At 38.5% G+C, this 14092-nt stretch overlaps 1 protein-coding gene across 9 annotated transcripts in view; it reads right to left on the reverse strand.

Annotated features, from left to right (window-relative positions):
- clcn2a (chloride channel, voltage-sensitive 2a) overlaps positions 1-14092 on the reverse strand; it is a 78123-nt gene that overhangs the window by 5436 nt on the left and 58595 nt on the right. For 4 of the 9 annotated variants that reach the window (XM_077556443.1, XM_077556442.1, XM_077556441.1 and 1 more), the window contains 14 exons: positions 13881-13965; positions 12588-12689; positions 10272-10374; positions 9079-9234; positions 8098-8167; positions 7905-8015; positions 6844-7057; positions 5813-5946; positions 4398-4624; positions 2606-2827; positions 1446-1508; positions 518-556; positions 345-449; positions 177-263 (listed from right to left, as the gene is read on the reverse strand). In XM_077556443.1, coding sequence (XP_077412569.1) covers positions 177-263; positions 345-449; positions 518-556; positions 1446-1508; positions 2606-2827; positions 4398-4624; positions 5813-5946; positions 6844-7057; positions 7905-8015; positions 8098-8167; positions 9079-9234; positions 10272-10374; positions 12588-12689; positions 13881-13965 — 1718 coding nt within the window. The remainder of the gene's footprint in view (positions 1-176; positions 264-344; positions 450-517; positions 557-1445; positions 1509-2605; positions 2828-4397; positions 4625-5812; positions 5947-6843; positions 7058-7904; positions 8016-8097; positions 8168-9078; positions 9235-10271; positions 10375-12587; positions 12690-13880; positions 13966-14092) is intronic. The other 5 variants (XM_077556445.1, XM_077556444.1, XM_077556449.1 and 2 more) reach the window with 4 other exon arrangements.

Here is a 14092-nt window from a genome sequence, read left to right on the forward strand (position 1 = left end):
TCAAGGGTGACATTTTCATCCCCAATCAGCTTGAAAATTGCCATGGGCAACCAATTGTAAATGTTTACCCAGTCTAATGTCCTTTTTTACGTAGGTATGGGGACTCTCACACTTCAAAAATCGATTTTGATGCTAAAGATCGTTAGGTGTGTACCCAGCCAAAGAGAAGCACAAACCTCTTTGAGAGAGACAACACCGACCAGACGGCCCATGCTGGTCACGTAGGCGTGATCCAGACCCAGAAGAGAGAAGATGGTGTGGGTCTGCAGAGGGTACAAGATACAGGAATGATGTTGGAAACATAACCAGCTCAGTCCCACACAGTTTAGGTGGGCTGGTTTCACCTTATGAAGCGAGGTTTGCTCCACTAGCTGGAATGGAGCGGGGTCGATCTTGGAGTTCTTAAAATCTAGCGGCTGGTCCAGCTGCTGTTCTTGCCACTCGGCGATCTAAAACCAGAAAGGACATATCGGTACTACTGATACTTACAAAAGTATTCTGTTTCTTTGGGTCTCACCTCAGTTGGGCTCATACAGTCTTCTACTTCAGTTGAGTCCTGATGAAACAAAAGGAAATACTATATTCACATTACAAACATACTATTACTAATAAAGCAATCCCCCTCCATCGCAGGTTGCAGTTTCATGGTTCAGTTTGTAACTATTGCACGCATTACCACTGTTGACCAGTAGTTGGTGACAGGCTATTTTGTTTGACACGATGTACATTGGAAAGAAGAAGAATTAAAACAGAAAGTATTGTCTCAGTTTTTGCTGATGATTACTGAATGTCAAATCCTCTTCAATCCCACTTTTTATGTCTACAAAAAGTGAACAGCAGTTTATAATGTATATTTTCGGGATGATTTTTGATAAATATTATGGGATGATAAATGAAGTTTGTTTAAAAAAACAACAACAATATTTGTTACACTGTGCAATATTGCTTTTCCACTGCTCTTGCTCTCTCTCAGTATATTATGTGTTTATACAAATTTAAAATGTGTGCTTGTTAAAAATAAATTAAGGGTCATAAACGCTATAAAAACATGTCTAGGGAGTATTCAAATAGTGTATTTCTATATGGCGGAATCCACTTGGTGCGGGGGTGGTCTGGAGGGAACCCCCACAAAGGAGTGAGGATTACTGGAATAATAATAAGAAACAGAACTAGCAAATCCAAATTGTAAAATGTGTTTTTTGGGGAATTTTAAGATGAATTAAAGTCTCTAAAAACTCAACTCCAGACATGCTATCATAAATGATAGCTCAATATGAGTGCTGTTCATTGTTCATGGAATGATCGGAATGATCAGACACCTTGCAGAATACACACACGCACGCACGCACATTTTGCTCATGCGCCACAAGTACTTTGGTCCTCCAGTAGCCGGCCGGGTGTGTCGCAAGGCAACGGTTACCAGGCAACAGACAAGACAATCTTACCGCCATGGAGATCCTCACGCGTTTGGGCTTCCTTCTTTCACAAGGGGCCGCCCCAGACGGGCTCTTTCCATCGGGAAAGAGGGTCCAAAGGATAGTGGACGCATGACAAGACAAAGACAACATGAGGGACAAAGTACAGTTTGAGGCGGGAAAAAAAAAAATCTCCTTAGGTGAGGGAAGTGTTGCTGACAGCTTGAAGGAAACAAAAAGGAGCTACTGATATCAATAGCCAAAAATATTCACTCTGACATCCGCTCACTTCGAGCTGAACTCACTTAGATCTTATGCGGTCAAAAGTGACCTGCCCACAGCTCACAGTGTGTGACCTCAAAGTTTTAAAGTAGGGTTTTAAACCAGAGTTAGTGTTTTAAATTAAGGCTTGAATTAGGGCTAGGATTTCAATGTAGGGTTTGGGGGTTTTTAAACTAGTGTTGGGGGTTCAAATTAGGGTTAGGATTTCAAATTAACATTAGGGTAAACCATCAGATTTCAAATTAGGGTTTAAAAGTAGGGTTAGGGTTTCAAATTGTTTTTTTTTTTTTAAATTGGAGTGGGGTTTCAAGTTAGTGTTTAAAAGATGAGTAGGGTTTCAAATTGGGGTTTAAAATAGGTTTGAAATTTGAATTTAAAAATAAGAGTACGGTTTGAAATTAGTGTTTCAAAGTAGGGCTAGGGTTTCAAATTAACCTTAGGGTAAACCATCAGATTTCAAATTAGTAGGGTTAGGGTTTCAAATATATATATTTTTTATTTTGGAGTGGGGCTTCAAGTTAGGTTTAAAAGATGAGTAAGGTTTCAAATTGGTGTTTGAAATCAGGGTTAGGGTCTCAAATTGGGGTTTAAAATAGGTTTGAAATTTGAGTTTAAAAATAGGAGTACGGTTTGAAATTAGTGTTTCAAAGTAGGGCTAGGGTTTCAAATGTGGGTTTCAAATTAGGATTAAGCTTTTTAATTAGTGTTTCAAAGTGGGGTAAGGGTTTCAAATCAGGAGCAGGGTTTTTAAAGAAGGCTTAAGGTTTCAAAATAGGGTTTAAAATTTGGGTTAGGGATTCAAAGTAAAGTTAGGCTTTCAAGTAGGGTTGTTGTGGCAAATAATGGCATACATTTACTACATGTATTAAATGTGGAACAAGTGAGTTGCTGTCACAGTTTGTTCTCACCTCTTGCATCTCCTTGTCTCGGTCAGCACAGGAAAGCATCTGAGAGCCTTTGAGGAAAAAGACAAAATCAGATTTTCCCATTTGATGTGAATCACATGGCCGTGACGTACCATCAGGTGTGTTGGCGTCGCCGACGGCCGACGCGCTTTTGAGCGCCGATTTGAGAGGACGGCGAACGTTGGAGACGGCCGGGCCGAAGGAGGACGACTCCTCTGTGGAGATCTGGACGAAAGACGAATTAACAAAAGGGAAACGCACACACCCACGACATGCACATGCACACATGAAAAAGGAGGACATGCAAATGGGAGGGAGACAGCACAGGTAAGGGCACAGACCACAAGAGACATACAAGACAAGCGCGTTAATGTCAACTGGCACGACATTTGAACACTTTACAATACGATGAAAGTAACCCGGGTCCCGGCCAATTCATTAAAAAAATACATGAAATAACTTCATTTTTGGTCCCTTGAAGCTTGCAACAGTCAAGATATGAATTACAGCTCGAACATTTAAATATTTTACAATACTTTGCCCTTTAGTATTTGTTCAACTTTACAACAGAGAGGACATTTAATTGGGTGGAGGGAATATTCAGTGTTTCCCAAGTAAAGTGGCCACCACCCAAGTAGATTTCAAAAAATTTCAATCAAAAATATATTTAAAAAAAAAGTGTCGTGACCAGATATATCGCATGTAACATTAGTTTGCCGTCACTCACTTGTGGATCATGAGGTTATAGGAGACGCAAGTAGCAGGAATGGGAAAATCCACCCCTACACCCCCACCCCGCCCCCGGAGTACGCCCACCCAAGTAGATAACCCTGTGGGAAACACTGATATTTAAACGTTCTTATTTTTGACTGAGTTTAATGTGTAAAAAAAAAGAAAAAAGGGCTGACTAACATCGCCCAATTTATCTGACGGGCCTTCCTCGTAACCCAAAACACTTGTATCTCAAATCATCCTTCCTCTTTGAAGTGAATGGAAATGCTACACATCCATTTAAGCCTCCCCAAAAACGCAACAAAAATGGTTGTAATGTGTTTTTTTTAAATCACAAAAATATAATTCTATAATATTGTACTTTACAAAATAATAAATAGAATGTAAAGGATTGTTTTCGCCACATTTTTTGCATCACTTCTATGGACATTGTGCTGCTCCTTATGGTGTGCACACCTTGGCCACCTGGGGGCACTACAACACAGACGTAAAAGCGAGCAAAGAAGAGTTTCATCACGACGTAATTAGCTTTCTGCAGGAATATTGGACTTTTTGCTAAATTGGTTTGAAAAATGCGACCGCGTTAGCATTGAGCTAGCGGTTTTACAGCAAAGTTATGCTTGTTATTTTGTTTTGTTTTTACATCCTTCCATAATGTTGTAAATCTCAAGACAAAGTCCAAGACAGACCAAATCTTAGATTAGCTCACTTGGCAAGAGGATAAAAATATGTGTCACTATTATTCGTTTCGATCTTGGAACTGATATTGTATTAATCTTGTGGTACAAAGATACCAAGCTGAGAACAAAGTGAATTTCCCGTCTAAGTGACAACCACACCGATAATCGCGATCGTTTTGGGGATGATAATCGTGATAAATAATTTTCATATCTAGTTCAAATCCAAAGCACTTACCACCACCGTGTTGCACATGCTCCATCTGTGCCTTTACCTCCTGCTACATGCAGCTCACATGCTGTGTCTTAAGTCTACTCCCCAACCCGCGTCAGGAGTCAGGCTCCGCCCCGGACCCGCCCTCACTCTCGAACCCTCGCTTCCACACCTCTTGGGTGCTCACCAGGAAGCGAACCCCTTGATGAGCGTTGGCGTCGCACGGGGAAGCGGGGGCGCTGTCGCTCGTCAGGCTGGTGAGGCTGGTCAGGTTGTCGTTGGCGTCGCTGTCCAGGAGCAGCTGGCGCAGGTGGGTCAGGCGGCGCTGGCGACTCAGCTGCAGCGAGAGCAGAGACTGCAGCTGAAGCTTCTCGATGGAGCCCAGGAGGATCATGGAGTCTGGATGGAAATTGGCCAAGGGGATGTCACATGGGCTTGCATGACATTAACATTTACAGTCCCTGGAAAGTGACAATAAATACTGTACGTCGTCTAATTTGATACACCACATAGAAGTGAGTTGTTAACAATTATGTCTAACTTGAATGTTTACAAAACAAGTATTTAAAAGTGCTACACAATATGTTTGAGCCTCGAAAATATTCCCACTTAAAACCTCCTGTGACTGGAATATATTCCATATATAGGTCATTGTGGTACTTTTACACACTTGCAAGTTGCAACAATGAGGCGCTCTAAAGCGGCTACTTACGCCTGAAGAAGATACGGCCCATATTATGGCCGTCAAATTGTACTTCAAAAACAAAACAAAACTCCCATTCCCCACTATCCCGCATTTCTCTGCATGTCGTGCATGCACTCACAGCCAACAACGGGACGCTCTAAAGCAGTAATGCAAGCCTAAAGCTCTGGTCCACATTCTGGCTGTCAAGCAAAAGTTGGACTTTAAAAAAAAGTTTCCAATCACTGCTCGCTCCATGTTGAGGTTTTAACTGTTGACATGTAAACAAATCCAACCAAATATGTAGAAATAGTAACATAGAGACATTGCAAGCAATTTCCTTTACTAAGCTTTTTTTTTTTTTACAGTAACTTGAACAATGGAATTGTTGAATAAACTACAGTCTTATACTTGATGTCTGATTATCAATATATAATACACAAAAATATGAAGAATTAGCCAATTATGTAATCTTTTTTAAAATGTTATCCCCTTACAGTCTTCCTATAATGAAAACATGAATTATTATTTTTTGATTTTCAAAAAAAAAATAAAATTTTTTGGAATGCCCAATGTTGTCATTATTGACTGTTGTGTTGAATTTGAAGGGCAAAATTGACTTCATTCCATTTGGGATTGAGCCTGTGAGATTACAGAAAATGTGCATCAGTACAGTTGTCGTGTATCATTTATTTAACCAAATGAGTTTGACATCACACCCTCACACCCTCATCACGTCCAAAACGCCACATATCAATTTATTTCATCACATTTTGTTGTCTTCTAACAACATTATTTGTATTTTGATCCCTGGGGTATTTTGCCGAAAGTTATCAAACACCTACAACTGATTTAAATTGTGAAAAAAGAAAAAGAAAATGCATAATATTATCATCCTTCCTTACCTCGAGATTCAACCAAGGCGAGCGTCTTGAGCTGACCGCTCAGCAGCATCTCCTGCAGCTCCCGATAGGACGAGGTGAGTGTGATGAAGCGCACGTCCCGCACCATGATGTCCTCCACGCGGATATTATACTTCCTGCAACATGGAGGGGAAGAGACCAATGAATCGGACAATATTAGCCCTTTTCAAATCAGATGATTTTTTTTTGCAGATTTTTCGCCCTGTTGCAAGTTAAATAAAATTAAAAAGTAAAACAGTCCTGTAATTCATATCTTTGTAGTTTAAACATTCAGGGGCCCAAAAAAATAATTACTGTATTTTAGTAATTATATATTTTTTAAATTAATCAGCCATTGAATTAGTTATTGGAATTTTGTTCCTGGAAGACTGCAGAAATTTGAGAATATTTCCCGGTGAGAAAGTTAGGGTACAGGGCAGAGTTCACCAATTCCGGGCCTCGAGGTTCAGAGTCCTGCAGGTTTTAAATGTTTTCGCCTACCAACACACCTGATACTAGCTGATTATATGAATCAGGTGTGCTAGTGCGTGGAAACTTTTAAAACGATCGAAATTTGGTGAACCCTGGTAAAGGGGATATATAACCCATTTGAAATTAAACAAGGTCTCTAAATGATTTGTTGATGATCAAAATAATTGATTAATTTGATAATCAATTAGTTGTTGCTGCACTTCTACTTTGCTACTTAATTGACTTATAAATTGTACTGTACTACTTTTCTAGTGACCACCGATTGTTTACTACTTTTTCGAGATGCATGGGAAACCATAGGTGTCAAACTCCGGTCCTGGAGGGCCGCAGTCCTGCATGTTTTGGAGGTTTCCCTCTTCCAACACCAGCTGATTCCAATCAGAAGGATCGTTGCTGATGAGCTGATCATATATCAGCTGTGTTGGAGAAGGGAAACATCCAAAACCTGCAGGACTTCGGCCCTCCAGGACCGGAGTTTGATACCGTACATCCAAACAGCAATGCAAAATGGCCACTTTATACAAGTCAGCCTGGAGACTCACTCGTGATGGCCCATGCCTAACTCGGGAAGATAGGGCAGCTTCTTGATGCGGATGATGGAATCGTACAGAGACGGCTGGAGCGACTGGGCCACGGCGTTGGCCAGGATCACCGCGATCATCACGGGCAGGATGTGCGAGATCTGACCGGTCAGCTCAAAGACGATGACCGCCGTGGACACGGTGTGGGTGACGGCCCCGGACAGCGCCGCAGCACCTGCCCAAGGAGGGGGAAAATAAGAAAAAAGAAAGAAAGAAAGTTGGACTCTAAAACATAAACAAAAGAATTATAATTATAATATTGTATATCAAAATGTACAACCAAGCCGTGTAATTTCATCTAACAAAATCTGTTAGCTTTATGCTAACATAAAATATAAAATTCCATTGACAGGCTAATGGAAATGAGCATAAAGGTTCAATATAAATTTTCAAACAACTGCTATTTTAATGTCTGCTGCACACCACGTGACTGACTACTATTTTTCATGAGTGGCCGACTATCAGCTGGTGGTTTTGCTGAGATTCGAAAGTTGGGAACGGTGGCGCAATGTTGCAGATGTTAGTCAATCAAAAATTGCAAAATACAGTACATACAAGACAAGTGTATGTTATATTTTGCAAGAATACTCAACTATATTTACAATTTCATATGTACCTGCGGCTAGAAAGCAAAGTGTGGAGAGTCTCTGTTGCCGTACAGTGAATGAGGTGTTTGCTCATTGCCAACAGCTTCTCAAAATATCCTCACTCTCTGTTTGCATTTCTTTCTCTCTGTACGGTGGGCTAACACAAACGGGGAAGTAACACGTTTGTTTTTCCATTTTCTTCGTCAAATGGGAAAGACAGACAGCCTTGTGCCGAGACCATAGCGATTTTATCTACAAACCATTTTCCACTTTCTGGTCTGCCTGTGATGTAATGTTGAACCTAAGCGGGATCAATTTTAATCAGTCACATCTCATAAGCTGCGATGAAGTGATAAAAATGGCAGCAGATTGCGAATGGATTCCTGAAAATTGTCTATGAAGCCAAATTAGCTCCAAGATGCTGGAGATGCTCACCCACTACGGCATAACCGCCGGGAACTATGGGATAGACGCTGCCGTCGGCATGGATACCATCAGGAAACATGGCAGCCATGATCTCCCCAACCAGCCTGCCAAATGCTGCACCTAAAAACCGCACACGTGCACAACAGGATGTATTTCAAAAGGATGTTATGAAGAAAAATCATTTATGCAAGGTTGGACTCACCAATGAGGAAAACTGGCATGAAGGCCCCACATGGGACGGGCATGGTGGTGGCCACGGCCGACATCCAGAACTGAGAGTGGACATATGGAAAATTTGACATTTTAACCGCTTTCAGATTGAGAGTTTTTGTCAGCTCATTGCCACTCACAGTCAAAATAAACATAAAATAAAGAATTTTCTTTATTTTACTTTGTTTTTAAATTGTATTTATTTTTAGATTTTTTTAAATATATATTTAATATTATTATTATTTTATTTTATTTTTTACATTTGTTATTTTACTTTTGTTAGTTTTTTTATTTTACTTTATTTTATTTTTACTTTCTGTATTTATCCAAACCACGTTTCCATAGTCCGCTAGCTGAATGCTAACACACAATGCAAAATGCAATAGGCAGGCTAACAAAACTAGATGTTAAATGTAAATGAACCTTTAAACAACTTGTATTTGAGCAAAAGCAACTCAAGTAGACAAAACATTTAGGCAAATGCATGTTCTCTATCCTCTGCCAAAAACTTCTCTTCTTCTGTTTCATTGATGTAAGTCTGTAAGTAATATTCTGCCCTCTGGTGGCCAAAGCCCCCACGACAATAATGCACAGACTTTAATAATCCCCGATTTATTTATGCTATTTGTGTGTGTTTATTATGATTGTACAATCATAATAATGCAGCTCTATTTTTTTAAAATTTAAAAACATGTCATAAAAAATGTTGTTGGTGTTTTTTGAGAGCGCTGAAACTGTTCACTTGATTTGTGGTTCGCAACTGAAAAATTTCAGATGGATGAAAACAGATGGATTAATCTTCTTAAATCTTATTCCACAAATGCAACACTAATCAGAATACCATCTTTAGACTAGAGGGGGAAAATATGTAGCATATTATAGCAAACAGTTTTGCCTTGAGTTCCCCTTTAAATGACATAAGAACTGTTTTAAATTGTGAAAAACGGCATAAAAGAGTTTGTCTGGAACGCACCTTCATGACGATGAAGAGGACGAGCGTGATGAAGACGTTGACCTGGGGGTGCTTCCAGGCGTGGTGGTGGCTGATGTAATCGAACTCCTCGGCCACACCTTGGCGGCACCACGTGCGGTTGTCGAACAGCGCCGTTAACGACTCGTGCTGCGTCAGCTGAGCGAGGTCACAAACACATTCGTGCACATTTTCTGTAATCTCACAAACTCAATCCAAAATGGAATGAAGTCAATTTTGCTCTTCAAATTCAACACAACAGCCAATAATGACAACATTGAGCATTAAAAAAAAAAAAAAATACAATTTTTTTCCCTTATGTTTTCATTAAAGGAAGATTGTAAGGGAAACATTAAAAAAAAAAAAAAAGATTACATAATTGGCTAATTCTTCATATTTTTTTGTATTATATATTGATTATCAGTAAAATGGTAATAAACTATTTTATTATTAAATTAAAAATTCAACATTTTTAACACAATTTTATTCACTGATTTGATTAAAAAAATGTTAAATTCACATAGAAAGAATGGCAAAAATATTATTAAAATGATTATTTACAAATGTAACTGATAAATAAAAAATAAAGATGCAATATCATTTTATAATCAAATAAACCATTTGAAGTTTCCAACCGTGTTAAATGTCTGTAATTGGTTTTCCTAAATAATTAGTTAATTTGTTCCAACTAATTTATAGCAAAAAATAAAATTAGGATGCATTTTTATTGATCATTAAAAGCATTTTTCATAATTGAATAAAAACTTTATTCATGCATATGTAAATTAACTACAATGATTAAGAAAGAAAATGAATTGATATTTCATCAATATAAACTATTTTATACACAGGTAACAATTGAACTAATTCTGTTAAGTAGTGAGTTAATTAACTCTATTTCATAAAACAGTATTTAATGAATAATTGGATAATGAATTATCTTATTTTATTAATTTATATAACCTTTATGGCAATTTCTGATTTTGCTGCAGACGGAATTATTATTATTATTATTTGACCTTTTTTTTTTTTTTTTTTTTTACCAATCGGTGACTTGTAACAAGTTTCCATTTTATAAATCAAACATTAGACCCTTTAGCACAAACGTCTGTAAAATTGACAGTGCAAATTAAATTAAATTAGTAATCAATCATTCAAAAAAGAAAAAGAAAAAGAAAAAAAAACGGCATCCTCACCTGGCCCGCCATGAACTGCCCAAAGCCCGGCGGGAACGTGAGTGTGGACACCAGCAGGGTGACAAGCGCCGGATACGCCAAACGCCTGACAGGAAGAGACGGACTGCGGGGTCATTAATGGGTCCGCTCAGCATCCAGACAGGGTGAGATTTTTATTTTTCAAGCTCAGGTGGTGAGGGAGCAGCGTCCGCAAATAGCGTCTGTGTGATGTGTGAGACTATCTGACCCAATTAAAACGCCGCCAGGCCAATTTTAAGCACAAGTTTGGGGCCACTGAGCGCAATTTTTAGCCCTCAGCAGCATATTTAAACCTCAATCGATTTCAATGTGGCTTCATGCCACTCCAAATTGGACCTGCAGCTTCAGAAAAAATATTTAAAAAATCAAGTCAGATACCGATTTGGAACATTTCACAGATTTTTAAATGTGGGAGACACCACGCGATGAGTAAAAAAAGGGCACACGTTTTTACTGCTCTTATTTTAAGTAATTATAATAATTAAGTATAATATAATTCAAGTCAAGTGGTGTTTAGGACTCGACGTGACTAGCACAGCACACCACACACATAAATCTCCACTCACATAATCATAAATGTTGAACATGTTTAACATTTACGATTATTAGCCCAAGCGGTTTTTGAGCATATCAGGAAGGGAGGGAAAAGAACATCACTTAACACAACCCACACCACATGATAATCACTCAGGATTATCTTTTAGAGACATCTGATAATCAGATTTTTGCTGATTTTTGCTGACTTTGATGAGAATTAATCAATGTCCAATTAAAGTCACCAGAGGACGGATTAGATAGATCAGATATTTCTAAAAGATTATCCTGTGGTGTGTGCTGTGTTAAGAGTGATTTGCGTTAAAAATCTGTTAACTCTTTTACCGCCAAAAACGTTTAATGACGTATGATAAAATCCCAATGAATGCCGCCATAAACGTTAATCGACGTTTATGTTTTTTTTCACAATGGGCAGTGCAACTTCTTGTCTTGTCAATGCGGTTGTGAAATCAAAAACACCCACTAATAATGGCCAACAGATGGCAGCATAGTATCTCTTTTCAATGGGCTCCCGGTGTATCAAATTACAATGGAACATGATGAATGTGATGAAACGTTTTCAAGGATGATCAAAGCCTTTGTTACATTAAATCTAATTCAGAGCGTCACTAAAAAAAATATATTAGTGTCAAAGTCTCTGTTGCGCTCAAAATGTATCTTTTTACAAAGGGCTTGTTTTCTCTTTTTTTTTTTTCTATTTTCTCTTATGTCACTCAAATTACCTATTTTCAAATGGTGATTACTAAAGAACGAAATAAGGTAGAATTTATTTATTTTTCCTAATGAAAGAATGGAATCAAATCTTTCATATGGTATCCATGTTTATGTACTCATAGCACACAATATTCTGTTTGCCTTGAAAGATGAGTGAAAATGCTCAAAATTGGCTGGCACTGTCGGTGTTGTTTTTTTGGATATTGTTTGGCAATAAAAGAGTTAAGATTAGGGGTGTCAGGTGATTAAAATTTTTAATCGACTTCAATAGTTAACTCATGATTAAACACAAAGTTTATATCTGTTCTAAATGTACAATAAAATATGCAATAAAAGTTTTTAAAGTTTCTTTATTCATTGATACAGTAATTTCATAAAATTGAATTTAAATTAAAAAGATGTATTGTGCTGTAAAAAAACGAGAGTGATATTGATTTGTGTTCAGGTCATTTTTCTGCCCCTAGATGGCATAATTACATTTGTAAGACATTGGTGACCGCTCAGTGCGTTTTTCTTTTCATAATAAGAGCTATTGAATATTTAACATGAAGTAACTTGTGGAATTCTGCACATTTTTAAAATTGTAAAATACAACTTGACTCCAGTCTCCAAAAATATATGCATTATTATTACATTTATTACTGCAGAGTTTTGATGTGGACGTGTCTGTTGCATTGCGACTGGAATTCCCCCAGTACAGGCTTTCCAAGTAAGGGGCGGTCATTCACCGCACGTTAAAAAAATTTGTGGCGTTAAAGGAAATTTATATTAACTCAAAATGAATGCACTAATTTTGACACCCCGAGTTAAGATGGTTAAAATCAGTGTGTGGGTACCCAATTTGAAAAATGTTGTTACGCTGATTGATGATCTTGTTAGAAAACAATTAGGTTCTCTCTCTGATAAAGCTGAGTGATCCCTGGGGTCTGGACGTCATACTGTTAGCCATGCTGCTTTGTGCCGATTAAACAATTAAAAGGGCTAGTGTGAGGGTGACACTCAATTGCGTGTAAAGGATGAGATACTTACTTCCTCAGCAAGAGCTTGTTAATGGTCTTCTGCTTCCTCATGCACTCCACGATGAGCCGGTTCAGGTAGACAAAAAGGGCGCCGCCGAAACCGCAGGCGATCCTGAAACACAACACAAATGATATCGGACACTCCAGAAACTTGTTGACTCGTCTTTGTGTTCATCCCATGAGTTTTACTATTTCATATTATTTATTGATATACAGGGATTGGTACTGAACCCTGCTGCTAGTAAAAAACAACAACTATAATCCCAAAACATTTTAATATAATTTAAAATGAATCTTACTACATTAATTACATTACAAATGGCTGACAAATGATTTTTTTTTTTGAAAATATGCATCTACATTTACAAGACTCTCCTGACTTTCACTAACAACCCAGGCTAAACTTAGCTCCTCCCCGACATACAAAACTTGTCTTTTATGCTGTCGTCACACCGCATGGTAAATGGTAAATGGACGGCTTTTTATATAGCGCTTTCATCTACACCATATGGTGCCCTAAGTGCTTTACAATGCCTCACATTCACCCATTCACACACAAGTGGTTGGCTGGGAGCAAATCGGGGTTCAGTGTCTTGCTCAAGGACACTTCAACATGGTCACAAGAGGATTGATGCAACAAGCTCACGGTTGGGAGATGACCACTCTTCCACTCTTCTTACTATTTGACTGCTCTAAGTGGAAGTTTTCTGTAAAACTGACGCATAAAAAAGGAGAATTAAATTTTATATAATTAAACAGCCAAATGTTCAACCAAACTTTATATTTTCATCTAACAAACTTCCACTAGCTTAATGCTAACATGGAATGCAAAACGCCTTTGACAGACTAAAGGAAATGAGCAGAGATGATACGGTAACTTTTAACACACGCACATTCTCTTGTTCATCCTCTTAACTACGTTGCATTTTCTGCCGCACACTTCAGTGTCATTTGGCTCGATGCAGCATAATGTGCAACTACACTGAAGTCGCATAGTGGTAGTAGTCGAAACGAATACAAAAAAAAAAGTTTCTTAAAAATTTGTGATCGAGAAAGGTCGTAAACAGCAAACCGTGATATAGTGGAGGAACACTGTATTGAAAAAGACAACTGTGTAAAATGGAGTAAACCATCGGGGAAAAAAGTTCATTTCACGCCCGGCTCATCAAACACAAATCCAGTCAACTCGACAGGAATACAAATGAGGACGCTGAAAGGAAGGAAACGTCCTTCGGCAGCCCAAGCGGCAAAGAGCTCGGGGATCTGCTAAGGCCAGCACACGTCTCCGAAGGCAAACACTCACCCCAGGATGGCGAAGGCCGGCAGCTCCTGAAGGTCGAAGGGGAAGTCTAGACGGAAGCGAGTCTTAAAGAGAGCAGTGATGGTCTCTGAGGGGAAACAAATGAGGTTGGTTAACAAATGTGACAGACGCACATCAGCTACTTCATAATGAAATTCAGTTCAAGTTGGTGAAATAATTTGACTCCAAAGCAGACCTTCTCAAATACTGTAGTG

This window comes from Vanacampus margaritifer, chromosome 2 (genome assembly GCF_051991255.1).
Source record: "Vanacampus margaritifer isolate UIUO_Vmar chromosome 2, RoL_Vmar_1.0, whole genome shotgun sequence".
NCBI classification, from domain to species: Eukaryota; Metazoa; Chordata; class Actinopteri; order Syngnathiformes; family Syngnathidae; genus Vanacampus; species Vanacampus margaritifer.